The sequence below is a fragment of the Mustela erminea genome, chromosome 11 (assembly GCF_009829155.1).
Source record: "Mustela erminea isolate mMusErm1 chromosome 11, mMusErm1.Pri, whole genome shotgun sequence".
In the NCBI taxonomy this organism is placed as follows: Eukaryota; Metazoa; Chordata; class Mammalia; order Carnivora; family Mustelidae; genus Mustela; species Mustela erminea.
In genome coordinates, this window is record NC_045624.1 from 53,414,569 (window position 1) to 53,437,659 (window position 23,091).

Consider the following 23,091-nt stretch of genomic DNA (forward strand, 5'->3'; position numbering starts at 1 on the left):
TAATAATAATAATAATAATTGTTGGTGAGGATGTAGAAAAAAAGGAATCCTTGTGCACTGCTGGCAGAAATATAAATTCTCATAGCCACAGTGGAATATAATATGGAGGTTCCTTAACAAACAAAAATAGAAATACCATACAATTTAGTAATTCCTCTTCTGGGAAGAAAAGAAACACTAACTTGAAAAGATGTATGCTCCCTTACATTTACTACAGCATTATTTACAATAGCCAAGATCTGGAAGCAACCCAAGTGTTCACTGACAGATAAATGAATAAAGAAAATGTGGTATAGGTTGACAATGGAATATTACTCAACCCAAAAAAGAATGAAATCTTGCCTTCTGCAAAAGATGGATGAAACCAGAGAACACTATTTGAAGAGAAATGTCCTAAGTTAGACAGAAGATGAATACCATAGGATTTCACCTGTAGGTGCAGTCTGAAGAGCAAAACAAAAGAACAAACAAAAAAGGGGCACCTGGGTGGCTCAGTGGGTTAAGTCTCTGCCTTTGGCTTAGGTCATGATCTCAGGGTCCTGGGATCAAACCTGCATCAGGCTCTCTGTTCAGCAGGGAGCCTGCTTCCCCCTCTCTCTCTGCCTGCTGCCCTGCCTACTTGTGATCTCTCTCTCTCTCGCAAATAAATAAATAAAAATGTTAAAAAAAAAAAAAAAGAACAAAACAAAACAGAAACAGACTCATAAATCCAGAGATCATACTGGTATTTGCAACACGGAAGTAGGGTAGAAACGGGCAAAATAGGTGAAGGGGATTAAAAGGCACAAACTTACAGTTATAAAGTAAGTCAGTCACAGGGATGTAAAGTACAGCACAGAGAATATAGTCATAACCTTGTACAGTGACAGACAATAACTACTTATTGTGGTGAGCATTTCATAATGTATACAAATGTCAAATCACTGTGTTGTACACCCGAAACTAACATATAATGTCCACTATACTTCAAATAAAAATTAATTTTAAAAAGACCCTTAATACTATAACCTCTTTATGATTTAATTTTTTTTATACTTTTCTTTTTTTTTGAAGTAAGCTTAACGTAGGGCTTGAATTCACAATCCTGAGATTAAGAGTCATGTGGTCTACTAAGTGAGCCAGCCAGGTGTCCCTATGATTTGAATTTTAAGTACCATATACATGTATCATTTGGAAATTAAAACACTTATTTCTAAAAAGCAAAAATATTGGCATTATTTTCAGCAGTGAATAAAAATAACTCATATATTCATTCAGAGTATGTACTGAGTTTCTACTTAGTGTAGTGGTTGCCCTTTAAATAAAACACCGTTCTTGCAATGAATGACCAAGTCTTTCAACTAAAGTACTATATGCTTAATCGATACTTATTTGTTTCAAAAGATACTGTTTCATATTCTCTTCAAAAACTTTAATACTTAGAAGTTACTGTATTCTAGTCACTAAAAGTAATTTAAGTATACTGATATTAAGCTTAACTGTTTTCAATGTAACATGTTTACTTACACAGTTTTGTGTATAATGTATTCAAGATGTTTGAAACACTGAAAGTAAGCTTAAAATACATTTAATTCTGAATTGTTTAGGCTTGCAGAAGATTATAATGGTGTGAATCATTAAAAAGAGGAAAATATGCCTTCAAACCATTAATAATTTGGTTTTTAAGTATATGTGTATATAAATCCTTGGATAAATTTATTTTGTGGATCTCTATGAGTGTGCATAGGCAATGAGAGACTTTAGAGACACTTATTTCTCAAAAAAAAAAAAACGATGAAATCACAATGTGAGGTTCTAAATCAAAGAAAGTGGCAATTTTTCTTGTCTTCCCTAACTTGACCCACTGCTAATCCAGAGTGGAAATACTGCATCCTATCATACCGACACAAACAGCAGAGTATTTTTTTTTTTTAAAAAACAGACATCAACACTGTTATAGGATTAATCACACCAATATCAATGGCTGCCAATATCAATGGTGAGGTGGCATTATTAATGCAATGCCACAAGAAACCTATTAACGCTTTTTTTTTTAAAAAACTAAAATTCTTAGTTTTAGTATTATACAAACTCAGGGATTCAGCCAGTATACTAAGACTCATCTGCCTACTTATTTATGTACATATCAAACTAAACTTTTACTAAATTTAACAACTATTTTTTGTTCTCTGAGACCATTTTCTAATCTGTAAAATGGAGCTATTATCTATCTCAGTGTTACTGTTAGAATCAAAGGAGATAATTTATTTGAAATGTGTGATGCCTAGTAGCTGATCAATACATAACAAATCTGGTTCCTCTTCTTTCCCACATGTACCCTGGTATTAGTTAAAGGTTAAGGTCTAATTAGAAAATTTATCCAAAGCATTAATTTATTCAATAATTAAATACTGAAACTTGAATGTCTATCAAACCCATTCTAAGTAGAGAGGGTAGTTGTTCTATGTAAGACTTAGAAAAAGAGACAAATTTTGCATCTTGCATGCACTTGAACGCTCCCTCTCTCTCTCAAATACATAAATAAAATACTTAAAAAAAACTTTATGATCTTGGGATAAGAGAAGATTTCACTAAAAATAAGGAAAACAAAGGACAAAAGAAAATATATATTTGACTAAACAAAAATGTAAAGCTTTCATGTAACAAAAAAATAGCAAAAAGATAAAAGACCAGCAATACAGGGGGAAATGACAACATATACATCAGAAAGAAAAATGAAACACCCCCCCAAAATGAGCAAGAAATAATCAACAAAAACATATATGTAACTGACCAATAAACATGAAAAGATACTTAATCTCATAGATAACCAAGAAAGCTGCTACTTAAAAAAATGAGAAATCATTTTAGATAAACAAAAACTTTCTTTTCTTCTTCTCCTTTTTTTAAGCAGTAAGCATGTTTTATTTATTTTTTAAAGAAGGTTCCACACCCAATGTGAGGCTTGAACTCACTACCCCAAGAGTTGCATACTCTACCAAGTGAGCCAGCCAGGTGCCCCAGACTATCAATTTTCAAAGGCTAACACTACTGAGTACTGATGAACACATGGCAAAGGGGAAACTCTCAGTCACTGCTAGTGAGGCAGAGGTGTTAACAGCCATTTCAGAGATTCTTTAGCAGTTACGTAGCAAAACACATAAATTCTCCATGATCCAATAATTCTACTTCACATACATGTTCACTGTATGTTCACATAATAAAGTGGTAGCAAAAAGCCTAATGACAATTTAAGCAGTAGAGGGAATGGATTAACACAGTATGGTACAGTTATGTAACAGCATACTATATAGCAGTTAGAAAGTACTATAAACATGTATACATACATTTATATGTACACATATATGAACTCAGATCTTAAAACATAATGATAAATAAAATTATGATACTGTAACACTTATGTAAACTTTAACACATAAAATAATGTTTTACATATATATCCATAAATAATATATGTAAGAGTATTACAACTGTACTAAAAACTTATAAATTCATAGTAGCTATTGACTTTGAGGGGACAAAGATAATGTCAACTTTGTATAATTTGTCTTATTAAAAAATAATATATTAACAGCTATCAGTTCTAAGTGACAGGTATATATTTGTTGTTACATTATCCTTGACACTTTACTTTTCTAAATTGTTAAAAAAAAAAACACAAAAAAACCCAAAAGTAAAAGGTCACCAATAACATCATAATTTAATTCTCTTCAGTTATTTAAATACTCATAAAAAATAATATATGTGAATTCAACCTGCTAATACACAAGATAAGCAAATGGAAATGAATATACTTCATGTTATATCATTATGTTGATAAACCTAAAAAAGCAGAATAAAATATATCTCAGAAATGAGGTAAAAAACTTGATTTTAGACATTTTTCATAAAATCACTAAAGTGAATTCTTTAATTTGTGTATTTCAAAACTGACAGCTAAACTATCCTACAATTTTCATCTAAACACTAAAAAATAAGTAAAATGTACATGCCCTAAAATAAACCAACTAACCTGTATGGGTTCTTCTATGTCTCTGAAGCTCATCGCTCCTTGTGAATCTTTTGCCACAAAACATCCAATTGCATACAAAAGGTCTTTCTCCAGTATGCCAGCGAAGATGTGCTCGTAGGTGAGATGTTTTGCCATAAACCTTTCCACATCCTTCAATGTGACAGATATGCTGTTTCTTTTTTCCTGGTTCATTACTGCCTCTAACAAAAACAAAAACCAAACATTAATTACACTCCCAAACACCAACCTTGTAATTATGGAAAAATAAAAGGGAATCAAGGTTTTTAAATGATGCATATCTGAATGTGTTTTTCAAATCATGATGCTGCAACTGTAGTTAAAAATCAGAAAATTTTCAATTAAAAAAAGAGTTATGTACTAAACCCAAAATTGCTGTGAAAACATGTTTATCCCACAGAGTTCATGTTCACCATGGAATTCATGTTCCTTCCCTAATAGGCTCTTCCCTTGCGGGCGGGGGGGGGGGGGCATGGGAATCTGTAAGCTTTTCAAGACACTTAAAAATTCTTGTCTAAATACCAAAAAGAATGGTAATCCCCATTTAAAAAAGTAAGGTTCAGAGTTTCACTTCCTGCAAGAGAGGATGAAGAGCTCCATGGGCTTACTCCCCAGTGAAAATTATAAAAAACAAAACAAATACCATGTACAGTCTCTGGAAATGGTTCCATGAGCATACAGCACATAAACAAATAAATATTCAAGAAAAAAAGAGTAAGAACAGTGATGGTCTATGGTATTTGAACCAAAACCCAACCCTCTCTCCCTCTGCCCTGTCACCTCCTTTGACATAAAACACTCTAGACTGGTACAACCAAGAGCAGGGTTTCCTCTTCTCACCTCCCAATTGGAAGGGGCAAGACATCAGAATTCCCTCCCAGGAAGGGGCAAGACATCAGAATTTCTCATTCTACTCCCAGTTACCTGTTGCTGAGGCTAAGTTCTAGGCAAGTATGGCTGACAGGTAGGGAACAGGGAACTCTCCTCTCCCGCCCAAACCCAACTCCTGAGACCTTGGCTCTGCCTCAGATAGGGCCCAATGAGAGTAGTGCAGTACAGATCATCCTTGACCAAGGTCACTTTTAGTGTATACATTAGAACTGTGAAATCAACAGAAGCAAGCCAAGAAAACCTGAGCTACTGCTTCTCCCTTGCCACCAAACACTCAGCTCCTAGAGCAGGGACTCTCAAGATAAAAATGTGCCACTATCCCAACCCCAAGTTCAGGAGCCTTAACAAAGAGATCCTAGCCAGAGAGAGAACACAGCATAAAACAGAACTCCAAATTTCTTCCCAAGGAATTGAATTAATTTGCAAACAAAGTGTGAAAAAGTTTGAGCCTAAGGGCACTCTTAAAAATAGTGGAGACTGTTGCAAAACACAAATGGGAGGAGACTAATAGACACACTGGAGAAACACGCAGAACTATATAGGCTGGCTAGGTTGTCAGAAAGGAGAAAAGAGGCAGCTGGGAGTAGTCCTCTAGAGTCAGAATAAATCTCAAACACAGACCTGTTGATCAGTATGGAGGTTCCTCAAAAAGTTGAAAACAGAGCTACCCTATGGACCAACAATCATACTACTGGGTATTTACCCTAAAGATGCAAATGCAGGAATCCGAAGGGGCACATATACCCGAATGTTTACAAGCAGCAATGTTCACAACAGCCAAACTATGCAAAGAACCTAGATGTCCATCAACAGATGAATGGTTAAAGATGATGTGGTGTACACACACACACACACACACACACACACACACACACACACAAAATGGAATACTAGGCAGCCATCAAAAAAAATGAAATCTTGGGCGCCTGGGTGGCTCAGTGGGTTAAGCCGCTGCCTTCGGCTCAGGTCATGATCTCAGGGTCCTGGGATCGAGTCCCGCATCGGGCTCTCTGCTCAGCAGGAAGCCTGCTTCCCTTCCTCTCTCTCTGCCTGCCTCTCTGCCTACTTGTGATCTCTCTCTGTCAAATAAATAAATAAAATCTTTAAAAAAAAAATGAAATCTTGCCATTTGCAATGAAGTAGATGGGAACTAGAGGTATTATGCTAAGCAAAATATATCAGTCAGAGAAAGACAATTACTATGATCTCTCTGATAGGAGGAATTTGAGAGGCAGGGCAGGAGGTCATGGGGGGCAGGGAGGGAACAAATGAAACAAGATGGGACCACGGAGGGAGACAAACCATAAAAGACTTAATCGTGGGAGTGAAACCATAAGAGACTCTTAATCTCAGGAAACAAACTGAGGGTTCCTGGGGGGTGGGGAAGGAAGGAGAGAGGGGGTAACTGTGTTATGGACACTGGGAAGGGTATTTGCTATGTTGAGTGCTGTGAATTGTGTGAGACTGATGATTCACAGACCTGTACCCCAGACCAAATAATATATTATATGTAATTATGTTAATAAATTAAAAAAAAAGAATCTGAACAGATCAGTCTGTAGAGTAATATATGTTACAGGGCACTGTTGAAAACAATAGAGCAATCAGTTGACAATTAGCAGAGTTTAATAGCTGGGTGTGGTCAGGGACAGGACTGTCAAAGATTCTTGCCCAAACCACTGTCATCAAGGGTCACTAAGCAAACCTGATTCTGCATCCACTGAGGAGCAACATGCTTGATGGGGGGGCGAAGGGGTCTTCACCAAAATAACCCAGCCAGTCACTAAGTAAGCAAGTGAACAATAACAATAAGCCAGAGATGAGGAAAGGCAGGGGAGGCAGTACTAAGTTGCTATAATGAACTAAAGGACACCATGATTAAAGAAGCAAAGAATAAGAACAATGTCACATCAAATGGAGAATATCAATGAAGAGTTACAAATGATTAAAAAAATGGGAAACTGTGGAGATGAGAAGTACAAGTGAAATGAAAAATTTACTAGAGGAACTCAAAAGAAGAAATAACCAAAATCAACATAGATCAATAGAGATTATGCAATCCAAAAACAGACGAGAAAAAGAACAAAGGAAAATGAACAGGGTACCTAAGAAATGTGGGACACCAAGTAATGAGTGAGGGAAGCAGAGAAGAGAGGAGGGAGCGGCGAGAGGCGGGAGAGAGGGGGAGAGAGAATGCAGCAAAAAAAATATTCAAAGAAATAATGGCTGAAAACTTATTACTGAAAAACATGGATGTACACATGCAGGAAGCTCAACAAACTCCAAGTAGTGTAAATGCACAGATCCACAAAGAGATACTTTATATGCTAAAAATCCTGAAACCCAAAGATAAAATCTTGAAAGCAGCAAAGGAAAAATAACTCCTCACTTACAAGGGAACCGCAGTAAAAGAAAGAACTGACTTCTCAGCAGAACAATGGAGGTCAAAAAGCAGGGTGAAAACATGTGCAAAGTACTCAAGAGAGAAAAAAAAAAAAAGAAAAACTGAAACAAGAAGACTCTACCCAGCAAAAATTACCTTTAAAAAATGAAGGTGAAATAAAGATATTCCCAGATAAACAGAGAGTTTGAGCAGACCTGCTATGCAAGAAACTAAGGTTCTTCAGGTTGTAGCAACTGAACCTAGAGAGTAATTCAAATGTACACAAAGAAACAAAAGAGCACCAGCAAGGGTAATTATGTAATTACAGAGGATAGCGTAAGTGCATTATTTCTTGTTTTAGCAGATTTAAAAAGTAATTTTATAAAATAATATGTGTAAAATGTATTGTCAAACCCATAACATTACAGAAATGTATATATTAAATATTTTTCCAGTAACAGCACAAGGCAGGAAGGTGGGAGCAAAACTGCAGAGGGCTAAGAATATGATGCCAGAAAGGAACTCAAGCATCAGGAAAAAAGAAAAAGTGATAAAATTTTAGTGATAAAATAAACATAGGAAAAGTTATATATACTTGCTAATCTTCTCTCAACTTCTTGCCCCCCAACCCAAATGTCAGAGTTCTTGGTCAAATGTGAAAACACTTGGAAAAAAGTCCTTAGCAACCTCCAAATTATTCTTGGTGATCCTGATAACCCTCTGGCCTCTCAACTTCTTTTAAAGACATAACATTATATTAAGTAACAATTTATAACAATGTTGTTATTGAATTGGTAACACTTATAGACATAATATATACTGTAACAATACACATAATAGTACATAATATATAAAAATAACATCACAAGAAGAAACAAAAGGGAACAGACCTAAAAGAAATAACTTCTATAATTCACTGGAAGTAAATTACTATTAACCTTAAGTTGATTATGACAAGACATACATGGTGAGGTCAAGAGCAACTACTGTGGAAATAACTAAAATAATACAGTGAAAAAATTATTAACAAAATTAAAATACTACTCTACAAATTAAAGTGCTATATTATATTCACTTAATGCAAAAGAGAGCAGTAAAGGAGGAAGAGAGAAAAAGACATGAGACACAAAAAAACAAAAAGCAAAATGAAAGACATAAATTCAACCATAACAACAACATCTAATGGATTATACAATCCAATCAAAAAACACATTTGGTCAGATTGGATTAACAAAAAAAAAAAAAAAAAATCAACAGGGGCATCTGATTGGCTCAGTCATGTAAGAGCCCATCAGATTCCTGGTTTTGGATCAGGTCATGGTCTCATGGGCACTGGATTTAGCCTACATCCAGCTCCACACTCAGCCAGGAGTCTGCTTGAAGAGTCTCTCCCTCTACCCCTTCCCTCACTCTCACCCGCTCTCGCTCTCTAATAAATCAATCTTAAAACAAAAAAAAAACCAAGATCCAACTACATGCTGTCTACATGTGACACAGTTCACACTTAAAGACAGAAAGATACAGGTAGATTAAAGTAAATCAATTAGGCAGAAAAGCAGTAAGGAAACAGAAGACTTGATAAATTGGACCTAACAGACATGCACAAAGCACTCCACCAAACAGCAGCAAAATACACATTCTTTTCAAGTGCACATAAAATGTTCTCCCAAGATAAATCATACACTAGGCTATGAAATCTCAATAAAAGACAGAAATAATGCAAAGTATGACCACTTTGCCAAGAGAGTAGAAATCAACTATTGGGGAAACTGGAAAATTCCCAGATATCTAGAAATTAAACAATACACTCCTAAATAACCAATGGTCAAAAAAGAAATCCAAAGTGAAAGCAGGAAATACTTTGAGATGAATGAAGATACATCATACCAAAATTCAAGGGATACATGTAAAGAATACCTAGAGAGAAATTTTTAGCTGTAAATGCCTACATTAAAAAAGATCTTAAATCACTAACCTTCCATCTTAAGACAATGGAAAAAGCAAATTAAATCTAAATAAAGCAAACGGAAGGAAGGAAATAATAAAGAATAGAGAAGGAACTAATGAAATTGAGAATGCAGAAACAACAGAGAAAAATCAATGAAACCAAAAGCCGATGTGACTTTTTGAAAAAGTCAAAACTGAACAACCCTTTAGGTAGACTGGCCAAGAAAAAAAGAGAAGACACAATCAGAATCTAAAAATCAAAGAAAACTCATCATCAACCTCACAGAAATAAAAAGAGTTATAAAAGAATACCAAGAATAACCAATAACCGTATAGCAATTACTTAAATAACTTAGATGAGATAGATTAAATTCCCAAAAAGACACTAAGTAAGAAAAATCAATCAATCAGAAAAAACCCTTAAGAGTGAAGAGACTGAATTAGTAGTCAAATAAATACCCATAAAAAAAAGCCCAGGACCTAGACAGTTTCACTGGTGAATTCTGCAAAATATTTAAAGAATTATTACCAGTTCTTCCCCAAATTAAAAAAAAATAAAATAAAAAATGGAGGGAACACTTCCCAACTCATTCTATGAAGCTTTTGGTATTACCCTTACCAAAAGCAAAGACATTTTAAGAAAACAACAAACCGATTACCCCTCATGAACACATGAACACAAAAATCCTTAACAAAATACTAGCACACTGAAAATAGCAATATATAAATTATATACCACGACTAAGTTGGATTTATTTCACAAATGCAAAAGTATTTAACATCTGACAACCAATATAACACGCCATACTGACAGAATAAAACACAGAAACTACACGATCATCTCAACTGATGCAGAAAAGCATCTGGCAAAATCCAACAACCTTTCATGACAAAAACACAATGAAGTAAGAATAGAAGGGAACGTTCTTAATTAAAGGCATATATGGAAAGCTCAGAGCTAACATCATACTTAATGGTGAAAGACTAGACCCTTTCCCCCTAAGATTAGGAACAAAACAAAGATGTCCATTTTCACCACTTCTTTTCAACATTATACAATAGGCCTGGACAAAACAATTAGGTAAGAAAAAGAAATAAATATCATCCAAAGTGGAGAGGATAAGGTAAAACTATTTCTATTTGCAGATGACATGATCTTACATACAGAAAAACCCTAATGAGTCCACTAAAAAACTATTAGAACTAATAAAAAGAGTTCAGTAAGGTCGTAAGATACAAATCAGTAAACAAAAATTAACTGTATTTCTATAAACTTGCAATGAACAATAAAGAAAAAAGTTCCATTTACAATAGCCTCAAAAAGAATAAAATACTTAGGAATGAATTTAACAAAACAAGTACAGAACTTATACACTGTAAACTACAAAACGGTGTCAAAGGAAATCAGAGATCTAAGTAAACAGAAAAACACATACCATGGAAAGTATCAGAGGACAATACTGCTGATCTGGCAATATTCCTCAAGCTGATCTAAAGCTTCCATACCACCCCCTGTCAGAATTCCATCTGCCTTCTTGGTAGAAACTAACAAGCTGATTCTAAAATTCACAGGGAAATTACAACTGTCTCTCTCGCTATCAAGAAAGTAAAAAGACAACTCTCAGAACGGGAGAAACTATCAGCAAATCATATAACTGATAAGGGACTTGTATCTGAAATACATAAAGAGCTATTACAATTTAATTTAAAAAACCTAATAAAGATTCATTCATTCATTTTAGTGAAAAAGAGCACCCAAGCAGGGGGAGGGGGAGAGGGAGAGAAATCCTCAGGCAAACTGCCCACTGAGCGTGGAGCTCCTCACTGGGCTCAATCCCAGGACCCTGAAATCATGATCTGAGCTGAAACAAGAGTTGGACACTCAACCAACTGAGCCATGCAGGCGTCCCACTTTTTTTTTCTTAAAATGGGCAAAAGATCTTAAGAGACATTTCTCCAAAGATATGCAAATGGCCAATAAGCAAAGCACATGAAAACATACTTGACTAAACGATGTCATCAAAAAATGCAAACTAAAACCACACTGAGATACCATTTCACACACGCTAGGAAAGCTGTAATCAAAAAGCCAAATTAGAACAAGTGTTGGGAACAACTGGAACTCTCATACACTGCTGGTGGGAATGTAAAAACAGTATAGCTACTTTGGAAAACAACCTGGCAGTTCCTCAAATGGTTAGACTTAGAGTTACTATATGGCTCATTAATTCCATTTGTAGGTATATACCCAAGAGAAATGAAAGCCTATGTCCACACCAAAATTTGTAGTATTTACAGCAGCACAGCAGCCAAAAGGTGGAAGAATTCCAAGTGTCTACCAACTGATAAATAGATAAGTAAAATACTGTGTATCCATACACAGTATTTGTTATTTGTTCATTTAAAAGAATGAAGTACCAATATCTAATACATGCTATAATATGGATAAACCTTAAAAAATATTACGTTATGTAAATGAAACCAGTCACGAAAAAATCACATACTATGTGATTCCATTTGTATGCATGTCCAAAATGGCAAATGTATAATGATAGAAATCTGTTCAATGGTTGCCTAGAGCTGGGAGGACTGGAGGATGAGGAGGTGAGGTCTTAGGAATACAGGGGTTTCTTTTTGAGGTAATGAAAATGTTCTAAAATTGTGATGATGGGTGCACAGCTATGTGAACATACTAAAAACTAATGAAATGTAGACTGAGGGAATTGTATGGTATGTGAATTTTATATCAATAAAATTAAAATTTTTACACAATAAATGAAACAAGAAAACCATTTTAAGAAGTACAAGGTACATGGCAGGTACTCCACTCCTAGACTAGCTCAATTTAATCCCTGTCATAACAACACTGTATCTCAACTTCATAGTACAAAATTAGTGATATTCTAGTGATCAAAGTACCCAGCCAATGGCTTCGTTTTAACTACTTTATGCCTTCCAGAGAGATAAAGTTGGTAATAGAGCATTTACCTTCCTTCTCCTTCCCTACAATTAGGACAGGAACAGGCAACTCTTCGAAGCCTCTTGCCAGGCTGCACCTCTTGATCAGAAGCTTGCTGGCCTTGCTGCAAATGCACTTGTGTGAGTTGGTCAGGACTAACAGCACCTATCGTTGCGTTAGCAATTCCTCCAACTGCTACAGTTACAGGAGCTATGGTGGCTTGTTGGACCTTTACTCCATCTTGTCCTTGCTGCTGACCTAAAAATTGGGGGGGAGGGGGAAAGAGTATTATAATGTTTTCTATTTCTAAAGAAAGGATTAAAAAAAAAATCCATGTGGACATTTTTAAGCTAACATATTTGTTCTAATAGTTAATCTGTGTAAAATACAACAGCAAAGGGGTTGATTTTTACTACGCCAATCCTCCTAAATTATAATATTCTCATTTAAGTAGCTCAGGCTGCCTCTGTATCAGGTTGGTGGGACTATACATAAATCATTTAACCCCCTGATGGCTTTACTTTCTCCATCTGTAAAATGAAGATAATAATATTTGCCACCTACCTACCTCACCAAAGTGCTCTGGGAATTCATGAGTTATTATTTGAAAAGCACTCTGAGATCCTCAGATGAAAGATGCTGTAGCCATTTCCACAGTAAGCAACAGACCCATTCACTCCAAGAAAATATAGGAATGAGAAGTTAACTAAACAAATGATTAAGTTTTATAGATATTTCTCATTCCTCCATAATTTAAAATTAAGCAAACATCTCTTTATTTAGGAATCTTTTTTTAATTATGCACAGTGAGTTAAGTAGTTTTTTAAAATGTAAAACCATCCATGATTATTACATACTATTGCTATAATCATAAAACAGACATTTTGGGTATTACTACTTTATTCACTCATGTAGCTTAGGACTTTATTTCTCAGGTTAGTACATATACCAACTTGGCTTTTTCACTTCAAACAAACTATGATAAATAATATATAATATAACCAAAAAAGCCCCATCTACTTTATGGTTTAAACTGACCCTGAAGCGCAAGTGAGTATGCCTTATAATGATCCTTTCTTTCATCATGGTTCTTTCTCTGTATTAGGTTTGGAATAGCAGGAAACACCCAATTTATAAACTCCCACCTCTGAGAGTTGATGTAAGAATTGAACAAGTTAATTTTTACAAACCCTTTACCACAGTGCCTGGCACAGAACTCTTCATTTGTTAAGCATTACTGCTGAGTTACCACTGAATTGGGTGGCAACACAAGAGTAAAATATGGTAGCAGAAATAAACACGTGAGAATTGAGTGTAAAATAAAAGGGCTTATTTCAAAGCTGCATATGTAATACTTGAAACACACAGAGCAACCAGGAAAAGAAAAATTAGTACATGAGGAAAGAGTACACACTTTCTAAACAAAATTAAACCTCTCATTGTCTCAGCCAAAGTCAGTCTCATTCTCCTGTGTATTCGAAACACTCTGAAACCTTTGGATAGCACCAATAACTATAATACAAATAAAAAATATATGTCTTTTGTACTGTTTTAGTAAGGATACATTTTTTGTTTTTCTACTAAATTTAAATTTCTGATCATTTTTGAATTAACATACTGTGATAGGTAAAGCAGCGCAAGTAAAGTCAGATGTCGTAAATTCATGTGCCATTCAAAGATATGCACTTGAATATCCTCAAGCTTCCTCACTTCTTAATAATGCTGACCTCTCTAAAATTTCTGTCTCCCATCTACTTCACAGAGTTCTTTATGAAGATCAAGTTGATTTCCTAAAGGGTAAAGACTTTGTAAACTTTAAAACAATACACACATGTAAAGTTTAATTTTTATATCTCTATGTATCTTCTGAATACTTAATTTTTCCTGCTGTTCATACAACACTAGGTCATTCCTTTCAGGCTGCAGTGGTATTTAAAATGTCCGTCACTACATCAAAGAAGTGCTAGGAATCCCCCGATCACTGCCTGGTCATTCTTAGATCCTTCCATAGATCTTTAGATCCCTTAGATCCCATTCCTTAGACCATTTCCATGATCTATTTCTCAACCCTTCATATTATGAGCATTTATTTGTTCAACGCCTAAACAACCTGGCAAGTTATTTCAATGAATAGTACTAAGCCAGTCATATTTGAATTTATATATTTAAGCCTGACAACTCTCTGGACTTCTTCACCTAGCTGTCCTATGTTGAACTAATCAGTTCAACATAGCTCAGTGTTAGTTTCTTTCATTTCCACTGCTACCAGTCAAGTATAAATCACCAAATTCTTTCATTTTATTTTATTATTTTTAAGAATTTATTTATTTGACAGAGGGATACAGCACAAGTAGAGAGAGTGGCAGAGAGAGGGAGAAGCAGGCCCTTGGCTGAGCAGGGCTCAATCCCAGAACCCCAAAATCATGACCTTAGGCAAAGGTAGCCACTTAACCAACTGAGCCACCTAGGTGACCCTAATCACCAAATTCTTTACCAAAGCTTCCAGGTTACTCAAGTTTAATGCTACACACCCTCAAACCCCATCACATATTATCAGTCTCTCTCCTGTTCACTCTGTTCCTGACAAACTGGCCTTTTTTTCTAGCCCTCAAACAAATCAAGCTCATTCCCTTCTTGGGGCCTCTGCACATCCTCTCCAGTCTGGGTGGGAATGCCTAGGCACCCAAATCTTTGCACCACTGACTCCTTAGTAATATTCTAAGTTCCTGATCACATCATCTAAAATGGACTACCATTTTTGTATCATCACCAAGTTTCATCTTACTTGGATTAGATTATCTTGTCCTTGTTTAAACTTTTTTGTCTTCACCTCACTTCTGAATGTTAAGTTCCATGAGAACACAGATCTTGCCTGTCATGTTCACTGCTGTCTCCAGCATATGGAACACTAGTCAACACACAGTACCCACTCAATAACATAAGCTTACTAAAGGAATGTTTAAAAATGAATACATCTTCAAAAACTTGCTTCTACTAATAATTCTGTTTTGGTAAATGTTAACTATCACTCTCCTTAATACCTACACTTGAAACATTAAAACATCAACTTTTAACTAAAGTTCTCCTTTACCCATTAATTACATCCATATGATAGCCAAGTTAAAAGGCACATAAAAGCATAATAATAGCTCTTACATTCATTTTATCTTTCTGTCCTCAGAACCATCACCCTGGTCCAGGTTGGTATTACTTTACGCCCTACTAGCCTACATGGGACTCACACCTCCTACCTCATCCTTCAAACTGTTCCCAGAAAATCTTATAATGCCGTTCTGATCATATCACTTCCATGCTCACTAACTTTTAGTCATTCCCCATCAGACAAAGTCTGGCATTCAAAGGACTCCACCACAAAGACCTAACTCCTGGCTCGCAGACTTCCTCCTTAACAGTCAAATCCAATGTGTATTTTCTCACTGCTGCATTTGACACAATCAACCATTCTGTTTTCCTTAAAATTTGACTGAATGAGCTATTAGCTCCTTACATTCTGAGAAACCCCTTTCTCTCTGTTAGCCATTATAAGCATTTAAATCTAGGCTTTTATGACATTTTTAATATTTTAAAAGATTTTAAAGTAACCTCTATATATACCCAACATGGAACTCAAATTCACAACCTGCAGATCAAGAGTCACATGCTCCACTGACTGAGCTTGCCAGGCACCTGTGTCATATATTTAAAAGATTTATCCACACTTGTTGCCTTTACTCCTCATTTCCCATTCTCTCCTCAAACTATGAAAACTGTATGGCCAACCCATCACTCTACTAAAATCATGACAATCAGAATTAACAATTCATAATTTGTAAACCCAAAGATACTCTTTGATCTTGTTTCAGCTCTCTGGAGCATGTGAAGCTGTTTATGCTACACTCTCCTCGAAATGCTCTCCTTGTCCTTCACTGGTAACTACTCACCACTGGTGTTCCTCCTATTTCTCTAACCATCCCCACACTGATTTTTTTTTTTTTCCAGTTTTCTGAATTTTCTTCCCATTCTTACTCTCTCCTTGGGTTTTCTCATGTACTTTCATAAATTTTACTACTATGTGTGAGCTGATGGCTCTCAAATCTGTATCTTCTGCTTAAATCACTCTCAAGTGTCATACTCTTACTGTCATCTGGCAGGGAATGTGTCCAACAGATTTCTCACATGCAATGTGTCTAGGAATCAGACCAATTATCCTACTCTCGTAAACTAGTTCCTTCTCACTGCCCAAACTGAAAACTTGAAGCCATTCTTAACTCTCCTCCATCTCCTTCTACCCCCACAATAGGAGCTATAATTTTATAATTAGCTACTGGATGCCTATCTGTTATTTTACCTACTCCTCACATCCCTGTAGATTGAGTACTGCTGTCCCTATTTTAAGTTAAGAAAACTAAAGTTCTGAGGGCACCTGGGTGGCTTAGTTGGTTGGGTGTCTGCCTTCGGCTCAGGTCATGATCCCGAAGTCCTGGGATCAAGCCCAACATCAGGCTCCCTGCTTAGTGGGGGAGCCTGCTTCTCCCTTTCCCTCTTCCCCTACTTGTACTTTCTCTCTCACTTACTCTCTCTCAAATAAACAAAATTTCAAAAAAGAAAAGAAAAAGGAAAACTCACGTTCCGAGAGGTACATAAAACACCCAAGGTCACAAAACAGGTAAGTGACAGAGCTGGGATTTGAATCCAGGTCTAGAGAACTCCAGAAGCTATTCTTTCCCCTGCATGCATTACTTATAATATCAGCAGTCCTTGTTGAGTATACCTCTTCAAGGTATCTCAGATTTGTCCATTTTCTCCATCCTTATTGCCTATACATTAGAACAGGTTCTTATCACCATTATGCCAGTTCTGCCCTTTCCAATTTCATAATGCAGATGCAAATCTAGTTCCCCAATGAGTCTTCAATACATTCACAGTAAAGTCAACATTTCTTGGCACAGGATGTAAAAAAGCTCTTTATAATCTAGCTTTTGCTTACTTTTATAGCTTCAGCTCAGGAATCCTCCACCGTCCCCAATCTCAACACCAGCTACACTAAACTACTTCTTCTAATGTTCCATGCTTTATTGTCTCTGGGCCTTTGACTTATGTAGCCAGTATCCAACATATTTTCCCATTCCAAATCTCTATCTCTGTTGGTCTGACAAAAGCTCAATTCATCTTACAGAACTCAGTTCATGTGTCATTCCCTTCGGGAAGTCTTCCTGACAGGTGTCCTCCTGAATCTAGGTCAGAAACCTCTTCTTTCTTTTTTCATAACATCCTGTGCATAAATTTCATTATATCAATGGGCAAACTACATGGTGAACATATACTGTAAATGTTTGTTTTGTCTTCCCAAGAGATCATGTACTCTTGTCTCTGAGGAGCAAAATACAACTCCCGTTTTTTCCATTCCTAAAAATGGATTGCCTGAGAATGCTAAGACTTAAGAACAAATGACTGGTCCATGTGGTAGTGGATGTTGTCACTGTTTTGAGTTGAAATTATGAGTACAGAAATTTCTCCTCAAGTGTCACTTTTTTTTATAGGGTAAGCTGGGTACGGGATGACTTATAAATTAGACAATGAAATCTGTATCAATAAGACCACTATTTTACTTATAATGCAATCTGTAAAGTTAGGACTATAAAAAAAAGTAAGCACACAAAAAAGCTGTTACATAGGAAAAGCAGTTGGTTTGTTGCAATGACTTTGCGTTCAATTTGTCAAGGAAAAATTAATAATAATAAAGATTTAAAAATAAAAGAAGCTGTGCCAATGATAGTGCTGATGAAAATGGGAAAGACAAGTAATTACAGAAACAAACTATACATAGTTACTAAAATGTCTGAAGAAAAAATTAATGCCCTTTTGAAACTCTAGTCTGTAAAATTTCTGTTACCACATAATCTTACATATAACTCGAGATTTCTTGGTGCTGTAACTATGCAAACTATGCATCATGATGGAATGGAGAGTGACCCTTCTTATCTTTTCCTTACATGCTATCAGAGGTAAAAACAAACAAACAAAAAAACCATTCCAAGGCTGCTTGGAACAACCAGGCCATCTTTTCTATTCCTTTCCTTATTTGTTCTGCTCCTTTTTTTTTTTTTTTTCCCCAAGTACAAAATGTGGGCCAAGGGTAACGGGCACCAGTTGTTTGGTAGGTGACATGATATTAGGTCACTAGATACTCAGGAACATCTAGAATGTTTCTTCTAAATAGAAGAAGAAACTCTGTTTCTTGCACATGTTCCTTGAGCAACAGCAAGAGTGGTCTTTTGCCTCAAAACAGTACTAAGAGACTTGAATTTAAGCTTAAAGTAAGAAAGGAATGTAGATCTAACTAGTAAAGAAAAACAGCATGTTCCATAAACTGTAACCTAGTTCTCTGAATTTTGAGACAGGGGGCCTACACCTAAGCCATAAATGTATTACTCTGACTTGAGTTTCAGTATATTTAGCTCCGTAAGAGACCTTAGGGATTGAATTAGAATCTGAGTATTCCTGGTTTCTCTTATTAGATACCCTCTCATGCCATCACAATATTAATCACAAGTTATTTCTAACCAAAGCTGCTCAGGACAGAGGGCCTCTGTGTGGTTTTATGTCCTTTGGCTAGCAAACTTCACGGCACACTGGAAGTACTCGATGAATGTTTCTTAAATAAAGTGAATGGCAATCTAAAATCCATATAAACACAACAAGATTTCTTATTAAAGTAGGCCAGCAGCAGGTCACAAAGCTACTAGATGATATCTAGCTTGCAAAAGACCCGTTAACATGGGTGGCAAGACAGTAAGAAAAAGAGTTAGGTGGACATATACCACAATTATCTCCTGCTTCATCGATACGGAGCTCAGATCATTTAAGTGTACATCCCAAAGTGTAAGTCAGAACCTGCCACTGAAACTACTGTGTTTCTTTTCTCTCACATTCATTCTTTAGCCTGTGACAGGTGTTAGGACATTCAGCAAAACCTGCTGTATAATAGAATATACTTTAAAAAATAATTATAACCAACCTTGACATTTAATGAAATGGGCCCAGATTTCTTCCTTTCCACATATTTCGAAGAGGGTAAATACAGTTTAGTATTACAGATACATACACTTTAAGTTTTTTCTTCTGATTTTAACAATGCATACTTACCAGAGAAAAATATTAAAGAGAAAATAAAATCATGCATATATTTATTACCCAGAGATTATTACTATTACCATTTTGGTGTATCTGCGTCTAATCTATTCTGCATTTTGATAATGATGCAACACTACTGCATAAACAATCTGTTGTATTCTGTTCTTTTTTACTTATTTAATAGTGTAAATGCTTCCAAGTTATTACAAATCCTTTTAAAATAGTATAATGATTGTATAATAGTCCATCATACACATATACCAGAACATACAAAACCCTTACCCTGGTATTCAACATTAAGGTTATTTTGAAACACACAAGTAACCCAGAGCTATATAAATAATAAACAACTTGAACAAAAATATTCGTTCTTATTACTTCCAAGAGATGAAGGCCTGGAAGTGAGATTACTAGGTCAAAGGATATGGAAACACTCTTAAAAGACTTTACATACCCATTAAAAAACCACAGGAGCATATATAAAGAGCTGCATTCATTTGAATTTCCACTAGAAGTATACAAGAGTACTTTTGCATCTCATGCACAAGAGAAATTCCAGTAAGATGAAAACAAAAAAAAACCTTTAATAGACAAAAAATTGATATCTCACTATGGTTTTTAACAGAAGTGATTCCAATTCCTGCCTTTAATATTCTATATATCATGAAGGTGCAAGTCAATCCAATAAGATAAAATAAGTAAATGAGGAAGGGAACTCTAGAAAATTGACAAATTATTAGAACAAATAAGACATTTCAGCAAGACTGCCAAATACAAGATAAACATAAAAAATCAACAGCTTTCCTCTATAACAGCAATTTTCAATTAAAAAAAAAGAAAAAAATTCCATTTGTAATAGCAACAATAACCATGAATACCCAAGAATCAATGTAATTAGAAATGTGCAAGTCTCATGCAGAGAAAGGGGAACATTCTTACACTGTTGGTGGGAATGAAAGCCAATGCAGCCACTCTCGAAAACAGAATGGAGGTTCCTCAAAAAGCTAAAAATGAGCTACCCTATGACCCAACAATTGTACTACCCAGCAACTGTACTACTGGGTATTTACCCCAAAGGTAAAAATGTAGCGATCCAAAGGGGCACCTGCACCCCAATGTTTATAGCAGCAATGTCCACAACAGCCGAACTATTTATATAGAGTCCAAATGTTCATCAACAGATGAATGGATAAAGAGTGTGTGTGTGTGTGTGTGTGTGTGTGTGTGTGAGAGAGAGAGAGAGAGAGAGAGAGAGAGATGGAATATTACTCAGCCATTAAAAAGAGTGAATCTTGTCATTTGCAATGACCAGGATGGAACTAAAGGGTATTATGCTAAGTGAAGTAAATCAGAGAAAGACAAATACCATATGATTTCACTCACATGTGGAATTTAAGATGTGAATCACTGAACTCTGTCTCTGAAACTAATAATATACCTTATGTTAATTAACTGAATTTAAATTAAAAAAAAAAAAAGAAATGTGCAAGTCTTGGGGAAGAAGACATAAAAAACATAAAGTAAGCCCTGAATAAAAGAAATGTATGTTCTTACAGGGAAGATTCCTTATTATAAATGTGTTAATTTTTCTAAAATCAACTCATACAAACACAATAATAAATTAAAATAATAAATTTTCCAAGAAACACTACTAAGTGATTTAACATGTGAAAGATCAGGCAAGACAATTCTCAAAAAGTGAAATAGTAGAATAAAAACGTATTACAAAGCTATAGTAATTAAAAACAAAGTAATAATGGCTTAGAAAGAGAATTAGCAACTAGAATACAGGTTCTAAAATATATTCATGTCCATACGAGATTTCAATTTATGATAAAAATGATGTCTTAAATCAGAGGGAAAAGAAGAAAATTATTTATTTTGGCTTGGGACTACTGGCTATCTGGTGTGCTGTGCGGATGGGAGTGGGGTGAGAAAGTTCAGATCTCAATCTGACACCATTCACGAAAGTAAACTGCAAACAGGTATTTAAAAAAAAAACTGAAAGTAGAAGCAAAATAAAACTACAAACAAAAAATATTAAAAGAAAATACAGAAGAACTACAGGGTTTACTTTCTTTCTTTTTAAAAAAAAAAAGATTTTAGGGACGCCTGGGTGGCTCAGTTGGTTGGACGACTGCCTGCGGCTCAGGTCAGATCCCGGAGTCCTGGGATCGAGTCCCGCATCGGGCTCCCAGCTCCATGGGGAGTCTGCTTCTCCCTTTGATTTCTCCTCGCTCATGCTCTCTCTCACTACCTCTCTCTCAATAAATAAATAAAAATCTTTAAAAAAAAATATTTTATTTATTTATTTGAGAGTAAGAGAGAGAAAGAATGAGAGAGAGAGAGCGCGCGAGCGAGTGAGCGCGCGCACGCACATGGGAAGGGGGAGGGTTAGAGGGAGAAGCAGACTCTCTGTCCAGCAGGGAGCCTGATGCAGGACTCAATTCCAGGACTCCGGGATCATGACCTGAGCCAAAGGCAGTCACTTAACCAACTGAGCCATCCAGGTGCCCCAAACTACAGGGTTTTCTTAAGCAAGATTCTAAAACAAAGGAAAATATTGATAGACTTGATCATTATCAGAATTCTGTAATTTTTAAGACAAAGATACAACTTTACCTATGTATCTTCATCTTTGCTTAGATCAAAACCTGTTGAATAATCCTTATTCTTGATTCCTGTCTTTCTCTCATACTTTATTCCCTACCCTGTTGAGTGCTCCTTCAAAACAGATCCAGGATCCAACCACTTCTCCACCCCACTCCACTACTTGCACCTTATTCTAAGCTAGTTAATCCAAGCTTTTCTCCTGCTTGACTACTCTAATTGTTAACTGCCACCACTGTCCTACTCCATAAATTCACTCTTAACATAGTTCCCAGAAAGACAGTGTTGCTTCTCTACCTAAAATCCTACAGTGCATCCTACTGTATTCAGAGCAAATGCCAAAGGCCTTATAATCACCTATGAAGTCCTACACATAAACTATACATACACCCATCACCTCTTCAATCTCACGCTCTGGCTCCTCCTTACCATTCCTTGAACACACTAGGCATAATCCCAATTTATGGCCCTTGAACATGTTCTTTCGGCCTAGAACAGTTTTGCCTCAGCACATGTATGTTCAACCTTCTTACTTCTTTCAAGTCCTTATTCTCGTATCATCTTCTCCATGTGTTCTATACCCAGAATGCTCTATTTATAACAGTTATGGCCTTCCCTCTCCAGCAATCCTGTTCTGCTTAGCTTTTCTTTTTCCAAAGACTACGAAAATATGAATACACTGTATCCGTGTTTAGGACAGTAAAAAAATCAGAAACTACCTAAATAGTTATAAATTGGGGAATACTTGAGGAACTGTAAAATAGTTAACACTACAGCAATGTTGTGTAGTAGTTAAAAAGAATGCGAAAAATCTTTACATACAAACCTAAGAGAGATCTCTAAAACATATGACTGAGTTAAACAATCAAAGTTCCTGATGATTACATTACAAGCATTACAGATATCCTACAATGATATTCACATGTAATAAATAAAAGGGAAAAGTTCTGAAAGGACATGTGACAAACTGATTAAGAGTGCTTACTTCCAAAAGGGTATCTGAAGAATGGAATTAATCAGCAGGAGCTTTTTTAGCTTTACTTACCCTAGGTACATTTTTAAAAACAAAGACAATGTTTCCATGTATTAGTAACATAATTAAAGATTTATCTTAAAAGAAAAAAAAGTGGGTAATTC

General features: G+C 35.7%; 1 protein-coding gene and 1 long non-coding RNA gene across 5 annotated transcripts in view; one reads left to right on the top strand and one right to left on the bottom strand.

Annotated features, from left to right (window-relative positions):
- Positions 1-23,091, bottom strand: part of SP4 (Sp4 transcription factor) — an 86,422-nt gene that overhangs the window by 25,283 nt on the left and 38,048 nt on the right. For all 4 annotated transcript variants that reach the window (XM_032304693.1, XM_032304692.1, XM_032304694.1 and 1 more), the window contains exons 4-5: positions 12,240-12,468; positions 4,013-4,212 (exon numbers count right to left, since the gene is read on the bottom strand). In XM_032304693.1, the coding sequence (XP_032160584.1) occupies positions 4,013-4,212; positions 12,240-12,468 (429 nt within the window). The remainder of the gene's footprint in view (positions 1-4,012; positions 4,213-12,239; positions 12,469-23,091) is intronic.
- Positions 748-21,471, top strand: LOC116568900. The gene is made up of 3 exons (XR_004276775.1): positions 748-811; positions 5,861-5,863; positions 21,451-21,471. It is a non-coding gene; the product is annotated as an uncharacterized LOC116568900 (long non-coding RNA).